General features: G+C 40.5%; 1 protein-coding gene across 1 annotated transcript in view; it reads left to right on the forward strand.

Annotated features, from left to right (window-relative positions):
• grin2ab (glutamate receptor, ionotropic, N-methyl D-aspartate 2A, b) overlaps positions 1 to 17,871 on the forward strand; it is a 198,550-nt gene that overhangs the window by 152,949 nt on the left and 27,730 nt on the right. The window contains exons 9-10 of the mRNA XM_015964736.3: positions 3,473 to 3,587; positions 3,680 to 3,882. Of these exons, the coding sequence (XP_015820222.1) occupies positions 3,473 to 3,587; positions 3,680 to 3,882 (318 nt within the window). The remainder of the gene's footprint in view (positions 1 to 3,472; positions 3,588 to 3,679; positions 3,883 to 17,871) is intronic.

Raw genomic sequence — 17,871 nt, forward strand, 5'->3', positions numbered from 1 at the left:
ATTTTTTTCATTTTCCAGTCGTGCATTTGAACCAAATGAATCATTGCTTCTTCTTTAAGTTTTTCCAACAAAGTAAGCCTGCAGTTATTCAGAATGCAGAGTTTTAGCATAGCTGTCATGTTCTCAGACACTGGATGACATGCAAACATAAATATTTGAAGAATTGACTTGATGTACATGCCTCAAATACACACCAGCCTCATGCCTGCAGATCAAAAAGTTGTTTTCCCCTCTTTTATTCTACAAAATGTCTGAAACAGGAGGAGACAGCAGTTTCCCAGAATAGACTGCAACAGTGTTTCCGCTGTATGTATTCAGCCGTGGCGATTAGCTGCGACAAGGGCATCACCTGCTGCACCGTGATGACGTTTCAAAAATAAAAAAAATAGATATTTATTTCCACATGTTGCTAATAACTCAGAACCATTGAGCTCTCTAACAAAGGCAGCTTCAGTTACCCAGCCCAGGAGACTCTGTTACAGTGCATTGTGCAGATTTGTGTGTTGTTTAGTATTCTTGCAGCTTCTACGTGGACTGCGATCTCTTGTGTAGTTGCTTCACAGCGAGTGGAGCGTTCCATGAAAGAGACAAGAAGCAGACCTGTTCCTGAGTCTTTTTAAAAGCAGAAGCACCTCTCGAACGCACAGCCCGACAACACTGTCGGCTCTAATAACTCTCCTGCAGATGAGACAACATGAAATCCCACCTTTTTGATTTGAGAGTAATTACCATGTTTTTTACCTGCAGGGTGCATCTTAAGCAGCACTCGCATAATTCCTCTCATGCATCTTGACTTTCTGTCACAATATTTGAGTTTACGCATGAATCCTTCATGGCCTTGTGCCTAGTAAGCTCACAGAAATAAGAGCTGTTCAAGATGGCTGCTTTAACCCTTGCTCTAAAGTGGTTAAAAAAATGCAGAACATGTACATTTTATTTAAGATATAAGATCTTCATTTACTTTGAAGGTCTTGCACTTTTATTCTTTTGATGTTTGCTGCTTTTCTAATCATTTCTACAAAGCTTTATGGAGGAGTAGTTTACTTGGCCATCTGCGTTGAACAAGATTCATGCAAGTGCATTCTGCCTGCCAGACTAACTCTGATCTTTGTGTCCATCTTATTTAAGGCAATGACTATTTCTCTAAAGTGCTGACCATATTCCTTGACATATTTCTACGCAGATGTAGCATTACTGTCTTTGCTGGTCAAATCATGCTGAGAATGTGGAGTAAATAAGACAGAAAACTAATACTTGTAGCTTAATCTTCAGTTGCAATTACTGATGTGGATGGACTGTCTCTCATTCTGGGCAGCAACGATGCTCTCAAAAAAATATATATGTGTATATATATATATATATATATATATATATATATATATATATATATATATATATATATATATATATATATATATACATTCCAACTGAGTCCGGTCACTTTGCAGAGTGATCCAGGTTGTGTGTAGGCACCCTGCTTGCATTTAATAGAAGTCACAAACTGGTTTCTTTGTCTCACAAATTGACGTTATGTCCTGATTTGACACTACTGGAAAGATGTATACTGACGCCGGGCTTATTATCTAATCACGACACGGTAGTTTCAGAGTAAATCAGGGAAACTGTTTATAAATGAAAATGTACGTTTCTGCCGGCTGACTATGAGAAACATGCACAAACAGAACCAGTGATTTAGGGAGCTTAGTGCTGTCTTCTCCTGGCTTTGATTTAAATTAAATGATATTCTAATAACTGTTTGCACATAATAATGAAGTACACTAGTTGGGTTAAAGCGTTGAGTTGTTGAAGTGAAGGTAAATGCTGGTTCATTCTGTATCGGTTACAAAAGCTTTAATATCACTGAGCTTTGTCCTGACATCTCCCACGTATTTGCATGTGATGCCAGAAGGATCCTCTGATCTCATGAGTTAAAAATATAAAAAAGGGGGACGTTATGACATAAATAACCATTTTAAGACCTGAGAGTCATTCATGTTAGGGCTGTCAAACCTTCATATTAACAAGGATCTTTTTTTGTCACCAAAAAAAAAATTAATAAAAAAATATTAGAAGCGAGGATGATGCATCTCAATTCTTTAATTCTTTGATTCTTCCAATATGTGCCTGCATACAGTGTCCGATCACTGTAGAAAATGCACAATGTATTCCCATGGTCTGGTGCAAAAGATGGATATACAATAAGTGGAAATGCATCCAAAATCTGAAGGAAAAGTTTTGAAGGACATTCAGAAAGTTAAAAACGCTTTTTAAAAATCAAGACTAGTTTCAAAGCTCATGAGAAAAGCTGGCATATGAGAAGGAAAAGTGAGCTATGGCGTAGTAAATTTTGTTTCTATCTTAATTAAAGAGCAATTTAACTGAGAAACTATTTTTTACTTGCTATTTTTTAAATATGATCATGCAAGGTAAATGTGAATATATCCTTCTACTGCTATTTTTTTCTGCATTAGCCGCCAGGATTGGAAAAACCAGTCAGATTGATGTCACACTGAAAATTAGCATTCATGGACTCGCCCATCTTGACTAACGATGTGGAAGGCTGTTGTTTTTGCAGTCAGGAGAGAGTAGAGCACACCCCGGCTAGTCGAAGCTAACCGTTAGCATTAGCAACTCCATCACACAGCAGAACTCCTTCAGGCTTGTGTTATTTGTAAACTTAAAATATTGACAATGCAAAGCAAACGGTCAGTGGTAGAGTCACGTTGCTGTTAGCCAATTAGAGGAGAGATATCTAAATATCAGGAAATAAGGCATTCCTGCTGTTTTCTGCTCACCTCTCCTCTAGCATGTACAGCAGCATGAGATTTGACAATGTCTGGATAAATCAAACTGTTCCTCCAAAAACAAAAGACATTTGAGACAATGTTGTGTCCATCTTGTGATTTTACCTATTCTCTAAACATCCTTAGACAGCCCGTCTTTCCTATTACCCCGTGTTTCAACACTCAGATCATCCTTACTTTCAGATTTTTTTCTTTCTTTTTTAGTGAGTTTATTCTTAATCCCTTATGACTGAAAAAACTGCCTCATTTCTCCTTTCTACTGCTTCGTTTTAGTGTGTATAAATGTTTCAGTGAAGGATGTGTTGGTCGGATGGCTGTAGTGAGTAAGAGAGCGAGTGCAGCCTGGGTGCACCAGTGACTTTTCTTTCAGGCATATATCTGTTGAGAAATCAATGTAGAATGTTGATGGGAGAGATCTGCGGCCTCTGACTCTCCCCCTCCCACTCTCACACACACACACACGCACGCACACGCACACACACACACACACACACACACACTAAAGCTGGCACATGCATGTGGTGGGAGAAGACAGCATTGATTTTAGTAGGATACTGTAACAGTGATTACTGAGTGTTTAACTTGTTATTTCAAATCTGCTTCTGTGCACAAACCGTGAAAGATGCAAAACAACAGCTTCCCACTCCCCCGTTTCCCGTGTGTTTCAGACACATGATGCATGTGTGGAATGAAGGCCGAGATCTATCTTTTACTCCAGATGGTTACCAGGCCAACCCCAAATTGGTTGTCATCGTCTTGAACAGTGAAAGGAAATGGGAGAAGGTAATAAACGAACATGGGGCAGCTAAATTTAAAGCAGATGCTTAATATAGACGCTTGTGCCTGATTTTGTGTGTGTGTTTTCGCCCGTGTAGATGGGCCGTTGGGAAAACGGGACATTGTCTTTGATGTTCCCCGTGTGGCCGCGGTACAACGCCCACGGGGATGAGGATGCTGATGAAAACCACCTTTCTATTGTCACCTTGGAGGAGAAACCTTTTGTGATCGTGGACAACGTGGACATCCTCACCGGTACCTGCATGAGGAACTCCGTGCCCTGTCGGAAACACATTAAACTGTAAGTACCGTCCCGCTCCGCATGTTTCTGACGCCTCTGAATAAAATAAAGAGAATATTTTAAGCCTTGTAAAGATATCAAAGTACTTGGGGTTCCTCAGGAGGTGAAACAGGTAATTTGGTCTGAAATGAGCCAACTCTCAGATGGCTAAAGGTGAAGCAGGATGGTATTTATTGTTCTCAGAAACACATTACGACCCCCCGTGTTTGCTGCTTTTCTGCGTTTACATCTGTTTGTGATTTCTCTGGAACCTTTTTCACTCTTCTCAGGCTGTCTGACAACATAATTGTCAGTCAGCTGCACTTTGCTCCTCCATCCTGGGCCCACTTGTTTTTACTTTATATAATAATGACTCACCATCTGTTTATGCTTCAGACTCACAACCTGATGTATGTAGCTGGCACTGCAATAAATATCCGTGGCTCTACATTTATTTGAAGGCTGAGCATGTCCCATTTAGATATCTGAGGACCAATTCTAGCGGCATTAATAATTAATTGCTCTCTGTTGCTGTTAGCATGTTAACGACAACCTGTAATTGCAAGTGTAACCCATTTTTATTTGATTGTTCTATTAGTTCAGCTTGATTTGTGTTTTATTTTAGTTCTTAGAAGCACGCTGGCTTTCAATTATTACTGCAACATTTTCTATGTGTTGTTCCTATTTGGTTCTATTTATGGAAAGAGTGAGCTGCTTACTTGTGTTTTATTTCAGTTTGTCTTTTTCAAGAGCTTGAGTTTTTGTCAATGGCTAATAAAAAAGGCTAAATCTAAAAGATAAAGATTGCCAAATTGCTTGCTTTGATATTTTAATCTAAGAAAATACAAAGCTTAGTATAAAACAACTCAGTACTTTTATTTTGAATTAAAAGGTTATTAGAGGTAATAAGTAGGGATGTCCGAAATTATTGGTCTACCAATATTATCGGCCGATATTGACATTAAAATGTAATACGGGAAAATATCAATATCGGTTTTACTCCTTGGTGACCCAACTTTTACATACCATGCACATATTACACATCAAACTGTTCGGCTTCATCTCCTCTCTTTTAAAATGCAAAAACATGACAGATCTGAACTTTAGTGTTTGAGATATTTTTGTTTTATTTGGCACAACTTGTGAATAATTACTGTAGGAATTTTCTTTGTGTAAAGAGGATCTGCTGTTTTTAGACAGAGCTATATAGCTAGCCAGCTAGCATCCAACTAAAGCAAACACAAGAATCTTCACCCAAGGTTTGCTTTTCTTACACGAAGATCTTTGTAAATGTTTTATCACCGCAACTACAATATATGGAAACGGAAAAAATACTGGCAAACACATGTTGTGTCGTGCATAGCACTAGGGCTTGTGAACACACATGATTACGCATAGAATTCTGAGATGTGCGCAGATATGTTGGCGGCCTTACGGGTGTAAACAAACTGTGAAAACAAACAGTAAGTCGCAGAGAAGAAGTGGATTTGGTTGAAATGAAATGTTAAACAACATGTTAAAATCCTGAAAATGATGCACAAAATACAGAAATACGTTAAATAAAGACGTTGGGGACCAGTATGTTGATAAAGTCATCATTATAAACGGTTTGGATCCATATGAAAGACCCAAGACTGGAGCACCATTGACAACTTGTTGTCGCCACAGCGCTGCATAACGGATATTTTCGGCTTTCTTGTTTGTGGTGTGAGCGGATGTAAATGTCCGGATGAGAGGTAAACGTTTTTTTGCTGGTTTTTCTAGTTAATCAAAGTTGTCATTCCGTAGAATCAGGAGGAGTTGTGTTGGGTGTCAGCGCGCCCGCATTAGCTTACCGGTGTGTGTGTGTGTGTGTGTGTGTGTGTGTGTGTGTGTGTGTGTGTGTGTGCGTGTGTGTGTGTGTGTGTGTGTGTGTGTGTGTGTGTGTGTGTGTGTGTGTGTGTGTGTGTGTGTGTGTGCATGTCGCGGTTGAAGGAAAAATACGATGTATAAAAACCGTACACCATCTACCAGAATGGCAAAACTCCGGAAGGTGATGTTCGGTTGCCTTACAGCTGAGATCCAAGCGAGCCGACGAGACTTTTTCATGCTAGATGCTTGGTCTCATGAAAGTGGTGATCTTTTTCCCTGGCAATCGGGTGTTGCACCCCACAACACAGCAACGATTTGCCATGGTGATGTAATGTAACCGATCAAATGAGTAATCGATTAATTTAAGCTGCAAGAACGAGACTGAATGCACTTTTTACAGAAGTAACAAGAAACAAGTAAGGACTTGTAGGCAGCCAACGAGGCGACCACGTCGATGTTGACGTCACAATCACGAGCCCTACTAGCCTAGCTTAGCATGTGTACGATCAACCTGCTTACATTTTATCAACTATGTAACTTTAACACACCCAAATATTCCCTGAACACATCAATACACACAAAGACAAATGTTCTCCATGACACAAACGTATAAAGCAAGATTACCATGTTCATGAGCCATTTACGGTCCCGTTTGTGTCCAGATATAAACACAGTGAGCGTAAGAAAATGGAAACTATGTCAGTGATAGGTCAGAGTTGAGAGCGCTCGCTCTGTTGCATATCGCACAGACAATATAGCAAAGACTGTAACATCTATGTCTCACTTTGATCTGTTTTCGAAACTAAACTATTTTAACATTTTTATCATTAATTCAGTTGTACTATTTATTAAGCTGTTAGTCAAACTTTTTCCCCATCATTAACCTATTAATTATCTGAGGCCCAAAGGCGTCACAGAGCGTTTATCTGGATTATCTCAGGGAGAATGTCATTCAGATGCTGCTGGAGACAAATTAAACATGACATTTTTTTCTGTTACTAATTTAAAATGTAGTGCAATTTTGCTTAAAGCTTAAGCATTGGTGATAGGAGACACATGATGTTTAGCAACTTAAATGATTTATTTATTTCTTTGTTGTTAAGGGAGACCTCACATATCTTGGTATCGGTTTATATCGGTATCGGAAATGAAGAGTTAGACAATATCGAATATCGGTAAAAATGCCAATATCGAATTTTTTTTTTCTGACAAATGAAATAAAATGTGTAACTTTTTTACTTGTTTATTTTCACATCAGTAATCCTCAAAAAGCTCAGCTTCTTTGTGTTGTCATAGTCATCTCAAAAATAAATTTGGATCATTGTTTGAGAACAAAGTCAGACGCCATGACCACTTTTTAATTTGGCCAGCCTTGAATCTGTCACACAAATTTTCGTTGTCCACTCCATGTTGGTGGATTATTCATTTGCTGCCAGGTTGATGATAAATTTGAAGCAACAAGGTTTTATTAACTGTCAATGTGTCAAACATAATGAAAAAAATTAATAAGAGCCACAAACCTTCACTGAGTTCCTCCATAAATCTATCGAAGTGATGTTTCAGGCCAACTGCTCTCTTTCAGACTAGCAAAGAATAAGAAATAAAGATACTCCGAAACTAAACAATTCCTTCATAAAAATGAGCATCTAATTTCACAGAAATTTTAAGCACATAATAAACTTTGTTGTGTTAATTTTATGGACAAACGATATTGGAATTACTGTGATATATTCCACTTTAAATTCCTTTATGCTAAAACAACTTACAACTGCTGATGTGACAATGACAATAGAAAGATAAACATCGGGCTTCTAGTTAGAATTCCTTCTGGACGCCTACCTGGTGAGGTTTTCCAGGCACGTCCAACCAGGAGAAGGCCTAAAGGAAGACCCAGGACACGTTGTAGTGAATATGTCTCACGGCTGGCCAGGAAAAGCCTTAGGATTCTCCTGGAGGAGCTGGCCCAAAAGAAAAAGCCATAATCTCCTGTTTTTGGAGCCTTTGAGTTTGTATTCTAGGAGTCAGGATCTGTGCACTCTTAAGGCCCATTTCCACTGTCGGAACCTCCAGGTAATTTTACACAACCTTCACAGCATGTCTTACTGTCCCTGGGCCAGCCCAGTAGGGAGCCTAAGTCTCCTCCCTTTCAAGGTTGGCTCATGGGTCCCTGGAACAAAAAAACGATTGCAAGTGAATGGCGTTATAAACGTTATTTTCTGATCAGATGCAAACGTTTGAGTAGCCTTGTTCAACTTTCCTGCATATATTGTTGTTACGATAAAAATTTTCAGTTAAATATTCAGTATCATATGTATGTATGTTGTCCCTCAGTTAAAATGGAAAATAATTATGTGTTTTGACTTTGTCACGTAATTAGAGATTTATTTGGTTGTGAAATTCAAATGACAACAAATTACAAGATGCATATACGACGTCGCGTGGCCAGATTAGGTGGTTTTCTGTACACTTACGTAATGCTCCTTCTGTCGTCCAGGAAGAAGCATGCGATTGTGGCTAAACCCACAACCATTTTTCTTCTCCTTGTTTGGTTGGATAATGTAAATTTGTTGAGACGAGCTGTTCTCCACGTTTTTTCACAAAGAAACTAAAATAAGGTTTGCCCCCGTTGGACAGCAAGCGCTTTTGTGGCATCAAAATATGTCTTTAAAATCCACGGACATCATATATGAAATCCATGGCACATATCAAACAGGATCAGAAAACCTTTTTTTTTTCAGACCATAAACTCCCATTCATTTATTTTGGACAGCAGGAGACCTATGGACTAAAGTAGAAGGGGTGGCTTCGAATTCCTATAAGATCACTTTCCATCAAAAATCCCCCCTAATTCACTGTGCTCTTTGGTCTCGTACAACGCTCTGTAAAATAGTTCTTCTTCTGTTCATTGAACGCTGCTTTTTACCTATCACAGTTGCTCTCCTGGTCCCCTGAATACAGGAAATCACAACGTATTTTGACAGAATAAAAGTTTTTTTAATGTAAAAATGCCCATGGATGCCTTTTGCTGCTGATCTCTCACTGACAAAACATTCATAACATGCTGATGTCTTAACAAATTGAGAAAAGGAACGGTAATGTGTGGATACACAACGGCTGAGGTCCGAGCCCTCTCGCCCTTCCCAGAAATTTCCTAGAACTGAGGGCAGACTAGCCTAGAAATCAAGACCGTCAGTTGCTGAAGCAAAATGAATTATCTCTGCATGTCGGTCTAACCATGCTCCATTGGAACCTCCTTAGCCCCCCCTTACTCTAGTGCCTGGCCAATCACAGTACTCTATCAGTTTAGTGGGTGGGATGTTACTGCATCTGAGCAAAACTAAGATAGCAGTGACTATGTTCCTGGTATAAATTATTGGCCCAGTCCATCCCTGCCCGAACCCCTATAATGGAAATGCGGCTTTTGTGTAGAGCCAACAGTCCTCTCTAGTCACCCCTCACACAATGGTGGTGTTTTTAAAGCATTCGACTAATTACAACTAAACTTATTGGAAAAACCATTAAATTTTTGAAGAGCAGTGAATCAACAGAGAGCAACACCTCCATCAGTTAGCCGCTAGATAAGCTAAGCTACCGACTGGAATCATGCTTTTGAATTAAAGGCAAAGAGTGGAAATATCAAATGAAATTTGAGCAACAATCATAGACCATGCTGTTGTCCATGGGCTGACAACGAGGGAAGCGACTTAGAGTGCAACCCAATTTGAGCCTCAGGGGGGAAAATGTTGCATGTGACGCAGATGAAGTGCTGTGGCCTGACCCAGCCCACAGACAAGAAGAGGCCCATTGATAACATGTTTAGTCCTTTGATGTTTTTCATTTTATGTATTTTTTGTCACTGTCATTGAACACTGTAGCACAATGGACTGCAGGCTGTATATGGTACAATAAACAAATTGTATGGCCCTGAACATTGTGCTCTCTGTTTTTTGGTGTATTGTTTACTGACTGCTTGATGGTGTATGTAATTTTGAGTAATTTGTTTATGATTTGAGAGTAGTGTTAGATTTTGAGCACACCTAAAACTGTTTTGAGGCAAAAGTTTGATTTTGCAAGAGGAATGAGAGGTTTTGTAAATTGTGCTTGAAGCTGACGTTTTGTGTTTAATGTTTTGAGAAAAGGGAGCAATGTTTCAGGAATCGTACTTTAGCAATTGAGAAAAAACTGTAATTACACCCTGTTGTGTATCCGGGGAAAAGTGAAATGTATTTGTTGTGGCATCTGTGATGACTTTTCTCATTCCGCACCTGGACTTCTGTGACTCTCACAGAACCAGTCCTCTAAAGAATTCTGTTCTGTTGTCAACATCCCCAAACCTTCTTTGTGGTACCCGTATGTCCCCTCACCCTCTCACCTTCATCCCCACTGCTGTCAATGGCTGTTCACATCAAATTACACATTCTGGTCCTGGCATTTGGCTCTGCTGCGGGAGTTGTGCATCGTGTCTGGAGGCTGCGGTCTATCCAAACTCGCCAGCTTGTGCTCTGCTACATGCCGTCACTTCGCTCTCCGCTCCCTGTGGCAGCGTCCTCATCATTTCACCTGGCCTTGACTCCACTCTCTGCAGCTCTTCAATAGTGAAATCTTCCTCTCACTTCAGGAAAAGCATGTAATTACTCCACATACCCTCTTGTTAAAAGAAATCATTTTTTCGTGAGTTCTATCTTTTCCGAAAGCCATACTCACATTAGTGATGGGAATTCCGGCTCTTTTTAGAGAGCCGGTTCTTTTGGCTCAGCTCACCAAAAAGAGCTGGCTCTTTCGGCTCCCAAGTGGCTCCTCAGATTTTCTGTTGCGTAGTGCACATTTATAACCAAAATAATGCAAAACTATATGTAAAATGATTTACTAATGTAAAAAATGCTATATATAAAATATATATCATTTCTATGGATTTAATAACTGAACACTTTCAGAAATCTCCACTTTCCGACTGCTGGCGCTCATTTTCTCAGCGTCTTCGTCGCACTCTCCTCTCTCTCGCTCACCTGGCTTTTTCCTCCTCCTCATCCCCTCTCGTCTCTCTCCGCCCGCATGTGCTCTGCTGTGTGTCTGAATCTTATCCTACCTCTTCCCTGTCCCTACTGCTCTGTGTGTGGACAGTCTGGACACGCAGTTACACGTGTTGACCAATCGCCTGTGGCTTTCACAAAAGCAAAAGGGGAGGGGGGGAGGGGAGGGGACGGCTCCCAATGACGAGCCGGCTCCTGTCGTTCACTTCAAAGAGCCGGCTCTTAGAGCCGGCTCGTTCACGACCGACACATCACTAACTCACATCACCGCCATCGATTAATTTGGGTGCTTCTCTTTGCATCGTTCTGTTTATCCAACATCCTCCTTTTGGATCTGAGGAATATTTTATAACCTTTAATCAGAGCATTTTATGGCAACTAATGGCATGAAATGCTTTCACAAATTCATGTAAACTAAAAAATGTTTTATTAGTATTACAGTTTTTCTCAATTGCTAAAGCACCTTGCTCCCTTTTCTCAAAACATTAAACACAAAACGTCAGCTTCAAGCTCTTGCAAAATCAAACTTTTGCCTCAAAACAGTTTTAGGTGTGCTCAAAATCAAACACTACTCTCAAATCATAAACAAATTACTCAAAATTACATACACCATCAAGCAGTCAGTAAACAATACACCAAAAGACAGAAAGCACAATGTTCAGGGCCATACAATCTGTTTATTGTACCATATACAGCCTGCAGTCCATTGTGCTACAGCGTTCAATGACAGTGAAATAAAAACATAAAATGAAAAACATCAAAGGACTAAACATGTTATCAATGGGCCTCTTCTTGTCTGTGGGCTGGGTCAGGCCACAGCACTTCATCTGCATCACATGCAATATTTTCCCTCCTGAGGCTCAAATTGGGTTGCACTCTAAGTCCTGCTTCCCTCGTTGTCAGCCCATGGACAACAACATGGTCTATGACTGTTGCTCAAATTTCATTGGATATTTCCACTCTTTGTCTCGCTCTTCCTCTTCCTCTTCATCCTCCTCTTTCTCTTTCTTGCCCTCCTCCTCATCCCCCACCTTGCATGCGCACCCGTCCTCGTCCTCTCACATGAATTCTTCTATCCATTGTCACACTTTCTGATTCCCACCTTCAACAACCTGTTTGCTCTCTGAACTTGCTTATATTGGTTGTCACATCATTTGAAACAAATGAAATCTATTTTGACTGATTGTGTTCAATCAATGACATTTGTGCTCTTGTTATGAGTAAATGTGTGCCGCTTGTGTTTACCGTTATGGATGACATGCACATTAGAGTGCAGAATGTGTTTTAAGAATGAGAATGTGTTTAGAGTTTTGCTAAACCGTGTGAAATGGTTTAAGGTTTTGACAACAGGCTCAACAGTTAGCTTGAGTTCAAGCAACTGAGAACTTTCTTCAGTCAATGGATTTTAGTGTTTTAGCAATTGAGAAAAACTGTAATAATGAGGCAGGCCTGCAGTTTATTTTTCCACTTCAAGCTTCACATCCTTAAATGTGTCATAGTTTCTGCTTTACAATAAATGCAATGCATTAAATGCATAAAAATGTCAAATTAGCTGCAGATATACATTATAAATGTACATAATTAAATATGCTCAATTATGTATTCAGAAATTTCTTTTATCAGGCTTGTTGACAGTGTTATCAGTCACATAATATATGCAAATATTAACCAATTTATTATTTATTTAAATGTGTCTCTTTTTGTAATATTTGTGTGGGTATTTTTTTTGTGCTTTTGCTTAGCAGAAGACTTTATGTTTCAGCTGCATAAAAATCAAACAACCTCATAGATTTGTCCCTTTAAAAAACTGCAGTGTGTTATTTTTGGAATGTTTGCAAACTACAAGTGGACATGAAACCTTTTCAGAGAAAGTCCTGTTCATTAACATTATCTCCAGTTTAGACACCTAAAAGCTTCTTTATGACAAAAAATGTTAAAGGGATACTTTTGCAACTTTTTCATATCTATAAATTCCTTTTCTTAAGCCAGTATGTTCAAAAATGACCCTTTACAAGGTTAATATCACCCACCACCCTCTGTGGCCAGAATACTGCATTTGCAACTTCAGAGTGCCGGTCCGGTCTGTTGGACTTGGAAAAAAACTTAGCTGACTTTCCTGGCGCTACAGTCTGGTTCCAGCACGCTTCCTGCGTGTTTTAGATCATGAAAACAGCTGATTTGTTTCATTTAGTGATTAATCACTACTGTTAAAACCAATGAAGACCGGGAAGACATTTCATTTTTAAGATTGAGGTGTTAAAAAATGAACGCGCAGGGAGGAGATAGGTTTTGCTTTTGGTTCTACTGAACAGACACTAGGGGGTGCGAAAAGAAAGCCAAACCTGCCTAGTCTCCCATTTATATTCACAGTTTTGTCAAAATGTCTCTTGTTACTTGCAGGCAATGGATACGGACAGCATAGCAGCTTATTATTAAAATAATGAATCTTTACTAATGCAATTTAGTTTAGCTTGGAATATTATTTAATATATGATTCTGGCAGATTACTGGTCATAATACAATTAAAGTTAAATTCATAATAAGTGTTCAGCTCATGACTAACAACACAGTCGTCTTCATTTCAATAAAATTCTCAGACAGCAGAGAACAGTTGCTTGTGATGGTCATTAGTGCTGAATAAGATAGGATAAGACTGTCAGTAGCAGTCACAGGAGAGAAGCAAAAAAAGAGCAAAATTCAACTGTAATTATTCTCTTTGAAGATTTCTTTTTGCTGGAGTCCAGTGAAATAAAAGTTTTTCTATCCGTCTGACGTGTGGGGCTGCCACGAGAAAGAGATGTATCATAACAACCACTTAGATTAGCAACACTGCAGGCATGAGCAATTAGACAACTGAGTCACCACTCATGGACAGCTTATCTTTTGACCCGAGCAGTCATGTGTTTCTCTGGAGCTATTGCACCACTGTACAAGTCAAAGACCAAGGAGGCATCTCTTTCCTGCTGGCCCTTATTTACATTTGCTGTTTCTGTGTGCAGCCTTCCCTGCGGCCACGCATCCGAGGCTCCGACATGCTCCTCGTGTCCGTAGGCATGAAGCTGTCGACGGGCCTGTGCTTGTTCTATTTTTGGGTCCGCTGCACCACGGCGTTACATTAGTTTTACACTCCAGCCTAATAGGTGGCAATAATGAACTGGTTTCTGAAACGTGGGTTTTGAAAAGAACAAATGAAATATCACTGATTTCTCATCAGGATTTCTGTGCACTTAGTGTTGTAGGGTTTGGTAAATTGAGTGCTTTAAGAGGTCAATATATATATATTACTTCTACTTATGACCAATAAGCTGTGATACTCCATCTAAGTATAGAATATCACCCTGCCTGGCCTTTATTGCGCTTTAATCAGAAGATTCTAGGATTCTTTATTTATTAGGGGATTGTAAACACTTTGTTTTGATTCAGAAAACGGTCAGGTTTATAAAAGTAAGAATTTATTTTACCAACGATTAAAACATGACTAATTAACTAACATTTACTGTGATGGATGGAACTAGATGTGATGTATGAAAGCTATGTGTGAATGCAATGTTAGTCAGAGCCTCTGGATCTCGGAGAGCGGTGTTCTGGATGTAAAAGAATTTGGTTTGCGTTAAGCTATGAGCTGATTATTATCAAATTCCACACCAGACACTATCTGTGTGTCCACATTACCCGTTTTCAGAGACCCTCTTGGTGGATCCGAAGGTCAGAGAGGTCGGATGACCTCTGGCACTGGAGGGCTGTAGAATACCGTGGCACCGACCCTTCAGTCCAGAGATGTCTCAGGTCACAACAGATGGATGAAACCGCACGTCTGGGACTCTTAAGGAGTCTAAACAATATCAGCTTTGTTCTACAGGAACCGTTTGCTTCATCAGCTTCACAGGTGCAAAACGGTTTTGACGACGTGTCAAAAGCTTTGATGGTTAAAGAGGTGTTGCTCTAGGTGGCCGGTCTGAAGCTTCTCTAGAACTGGTGAATGACCAGAGTGATCTGGTTTTAATGTTCTCATGTTATGATTGTGTAGCCAACCAGAGGTTGACAAGTTTTAGGGATGTTACAGAAGCCCTTTTCAGACGGACATTCTGGAACATTTGCGGACAATTCAATCCGGTTTTTAACCGGAACTGTGTTTTCAGACACACCACTTTTGTACCGGAACTTGTCCTTTCGGCTGCGTTCACACAGCAGGGAAAAGTTCCAGATGTCTGGCGGCGGCGGGGGGGGGGGGGGGGGGGGGGGGCGGGGGGGATCAGACTTATGTTAAGAAGAAGAGGAAGAAGAAAATATCATTTCTATAGTGCCTCTCAAGATAAAAATCACGAGGCGCTTAAGCATAATTCTGCGCACACGAAGACGCATAAGAGACCTGGATGATGAAGCTCAATGGTTAAAGGAATCACTGAAGTGGTGTGAAGCGCTCCGTCGCGCGTCTAGGCGGTACCGTAGGAGGCGAGCTGCCGTGGTTCGCCACATGCTACAGCAGCGGGCTATCTAGGTGTGCACAGCGTACCCCGGTCTCCTCCCCCTCCCCCTCCTCCTTGTCCGGAACTTTACCTCACCAGTCTGAAGTAGCCACCTTGTCCGTAACAAGTCCGGACCTGTTACTAGGGGCTTCGTCCGGATAAATTCCGGAACACGTTATCCGGATGTTTGTATTCAGACAGAAAGGTCTTAAAGGACAGATTCCGGAACATTTCCGTTTTTCATGGCCTGTCTGAAGGGGGCTCAAGATTCTCAGAAACACACGCCCTCTTTGACACCAGTTGCTCTGATCTGGGGTAAAGGCTATTTATGTGTCATGGACTTACCTTTACCTTACTTGTTCTTGTGTGAGTGCAAATGTTATGACCTGGTCAAGTAAACATGCTGAAACATATATCATTGAGCACAGATTAATGAAACATCTCATTATTTTATAATTATTATAAATAGCAATAAAAAAACATTTATTTACTGATTGTTTAGCTTGTAAATTTTAGAAGTTCATATTTAATTTTAAGTCTTCTTTCTTCTGTGAGCAAGGAGTCTTAGATAAGAGGGTGCACTGTGAGGGACCTTGAGGAGAGCATATTATTGTTATGATTTCACTATCTCTGTCAGAGCTGCAGGCTCTGAGCTACAGCTGGTGGGATGAAGGCAGGCTGATTTAAAGGGAACACGTGCAGTCTCGTGTCTCCTTTTTGACCAGATGTTGAATGGTCAAACAGTGCCTAAAAACTGACCAGTGCTGGACGTTAGTGTCTTCCTGGTTTCGTTATTCATTTAGATTTGGAATAAAATAAACCCCCTCAGTAAATATCTGCATAGCTTTGTCTCTTCAGGTTGCTGTTTTTATCGCAGTGCAGGAGCACATTTCAGGAGAACCAGCACAAAGTTCAAGTCATACTAAGTTAAAATGCAATGAATTCATATGCATAGGTAGAATGCCTTCTCCAGGTCAGGAACGATGTCCTGCTTCAAGTGGAGGAGTTTAGGTAACTTGGGGGTCTTGCAATCAATAGGCAGATTGGTGCTGGGTCTGCAGTGATGTAGGCATTCAAAGCTGAGCAGGAAGGCAAAGCTCTCGATTTACCGGTCGATCTACGTTCCTACCTTCATCCATGGTCTCGAGCTTTGAGTAGTGACTGAAAGAATGAGATCATAGATACAAGCGGCCAAAATGAGTTTTCTCCACAGTGTCTGGGCTCTTCCTTAGAGATAGGGTGAGAAGCTCAGCCTTCCAGCATCAAAGTAGATCTGCTGCTCCTCCACAATGAGAGGAGCTAGTTGAGGTGGCTTGGGCATCTGGTTAGGATGCCTCCTGAATGCCTCCCTGGTGAGGTTTTCTGGGCACGTACAACCGGGAGAAAACCTAAAGGGATAACCAGGACACGCTAAAGGGACTATGTCTCTCGGCTGGCCAGGGAATACCTTAGGATTCCCCCGGAGGAGCTGGCCCAAGTGGCTAGGGAAAGGGAAGTCTGCCTCTCTCCTCTGGATACTGCCCCCGTGACCCAACCTCAGATAAGGAGAAAAGAAAGGATGGATAGGTTCACTATTTGGAAGTTCATAATTAAAAATTATGCTCCTGACATAAACTAGCTCAGTGGTTCCCAACTTTACCCCCTAAAGGGGCCCTGAAAAGGTTCGAGGGGGTCCCCACAGTTTTGTGTATGCTGAGGTTGGGAGGTTTCCAAGATTATATTTTTTAAAATTACATTTATAAAATTCAGATAACACACCCAATAGTAGAATCAAAATTCTTTGTAAAAGGCATTTCTTTGCATGTCTGTATAAAAGTTCTAATTCATAACTTTTATTGTGTGTATGCATATAGCAATTGGGATTGGGGGGCCTGGTTTGTCTTGGACACAGGAAAGGAGGTACTTGTGAGAAAAGGTTGGGAATCTCTGAACTAGTTCATGTTTATCATCAAAAAAGTTGCCAAATGTCTGTAGATGACATTGTTTGTCAATTAACATTTTAACCCTCTCAGGCTCAAAATAAGTTTTGATAAAAGGACGAACAACTAAGTCCTTCAGGGTACTTCTGAGTTAAAAAATGCTCATGAAGTACATATGAGGAGTAACCAGGTAGGTAGGTTTTAACGTTGCAAATCTGTAACACCTGCCTCCAGAGGGTTAATAATGTTATATCATAAGGTTTGCTATCTGTTCTATGCCAGCTAATTTACATCTGTTTGCCTCTTTTCTACTCTCAGTAATTTCATATGGCCAAATTCCCAATAAAGCTGCTCTCATTCTCATATTTTTCGTTACTGCTGCCAGAAAGCAAAAGAAATCTGAAATAGTGACTGAAAAGAAGCTCATCAAGAAACAGTCACTTCCAAAGCCACTTTTAAAAGTCCTCATTTAATTCAGACACAGCTGATAAATCCTGCACTCACCTATGAAATGCATGTTGTGATTTTAGGCAACACTTGCATATGCAATATGATGATAAATGATAAATGACCCGCACTTGTATAGCACCTCTAAGAGTAAGGACTCCAAAGCGCTTTACACTACAGTGTATCATTCATCCATTCACACACACATTCATACACTGGTGGGGATGAGCTACAGTGTAGCCACAGCTGCCCTGGGGCGCACTGACAGAGGCGAGGCTGCCGAGCACAGGCACCACC

The sequence above is a fragment of the Nothobranchius furzeri genome, chromosome 4 (assembly GCF_043380555.1).
Source record: "Nothobranchius furzeri strain GRZ-AD chromosome 4, NfurGRZ-RIMD1, whole genome shotgun sequence".
Lineage (NCBI taxonomy): Eukaryota > Metazoa > Chordata > Actinopteri > Cyprinodontiformes > Nothobranchiidae > Nothobranchius > Nothobranchius furzeri.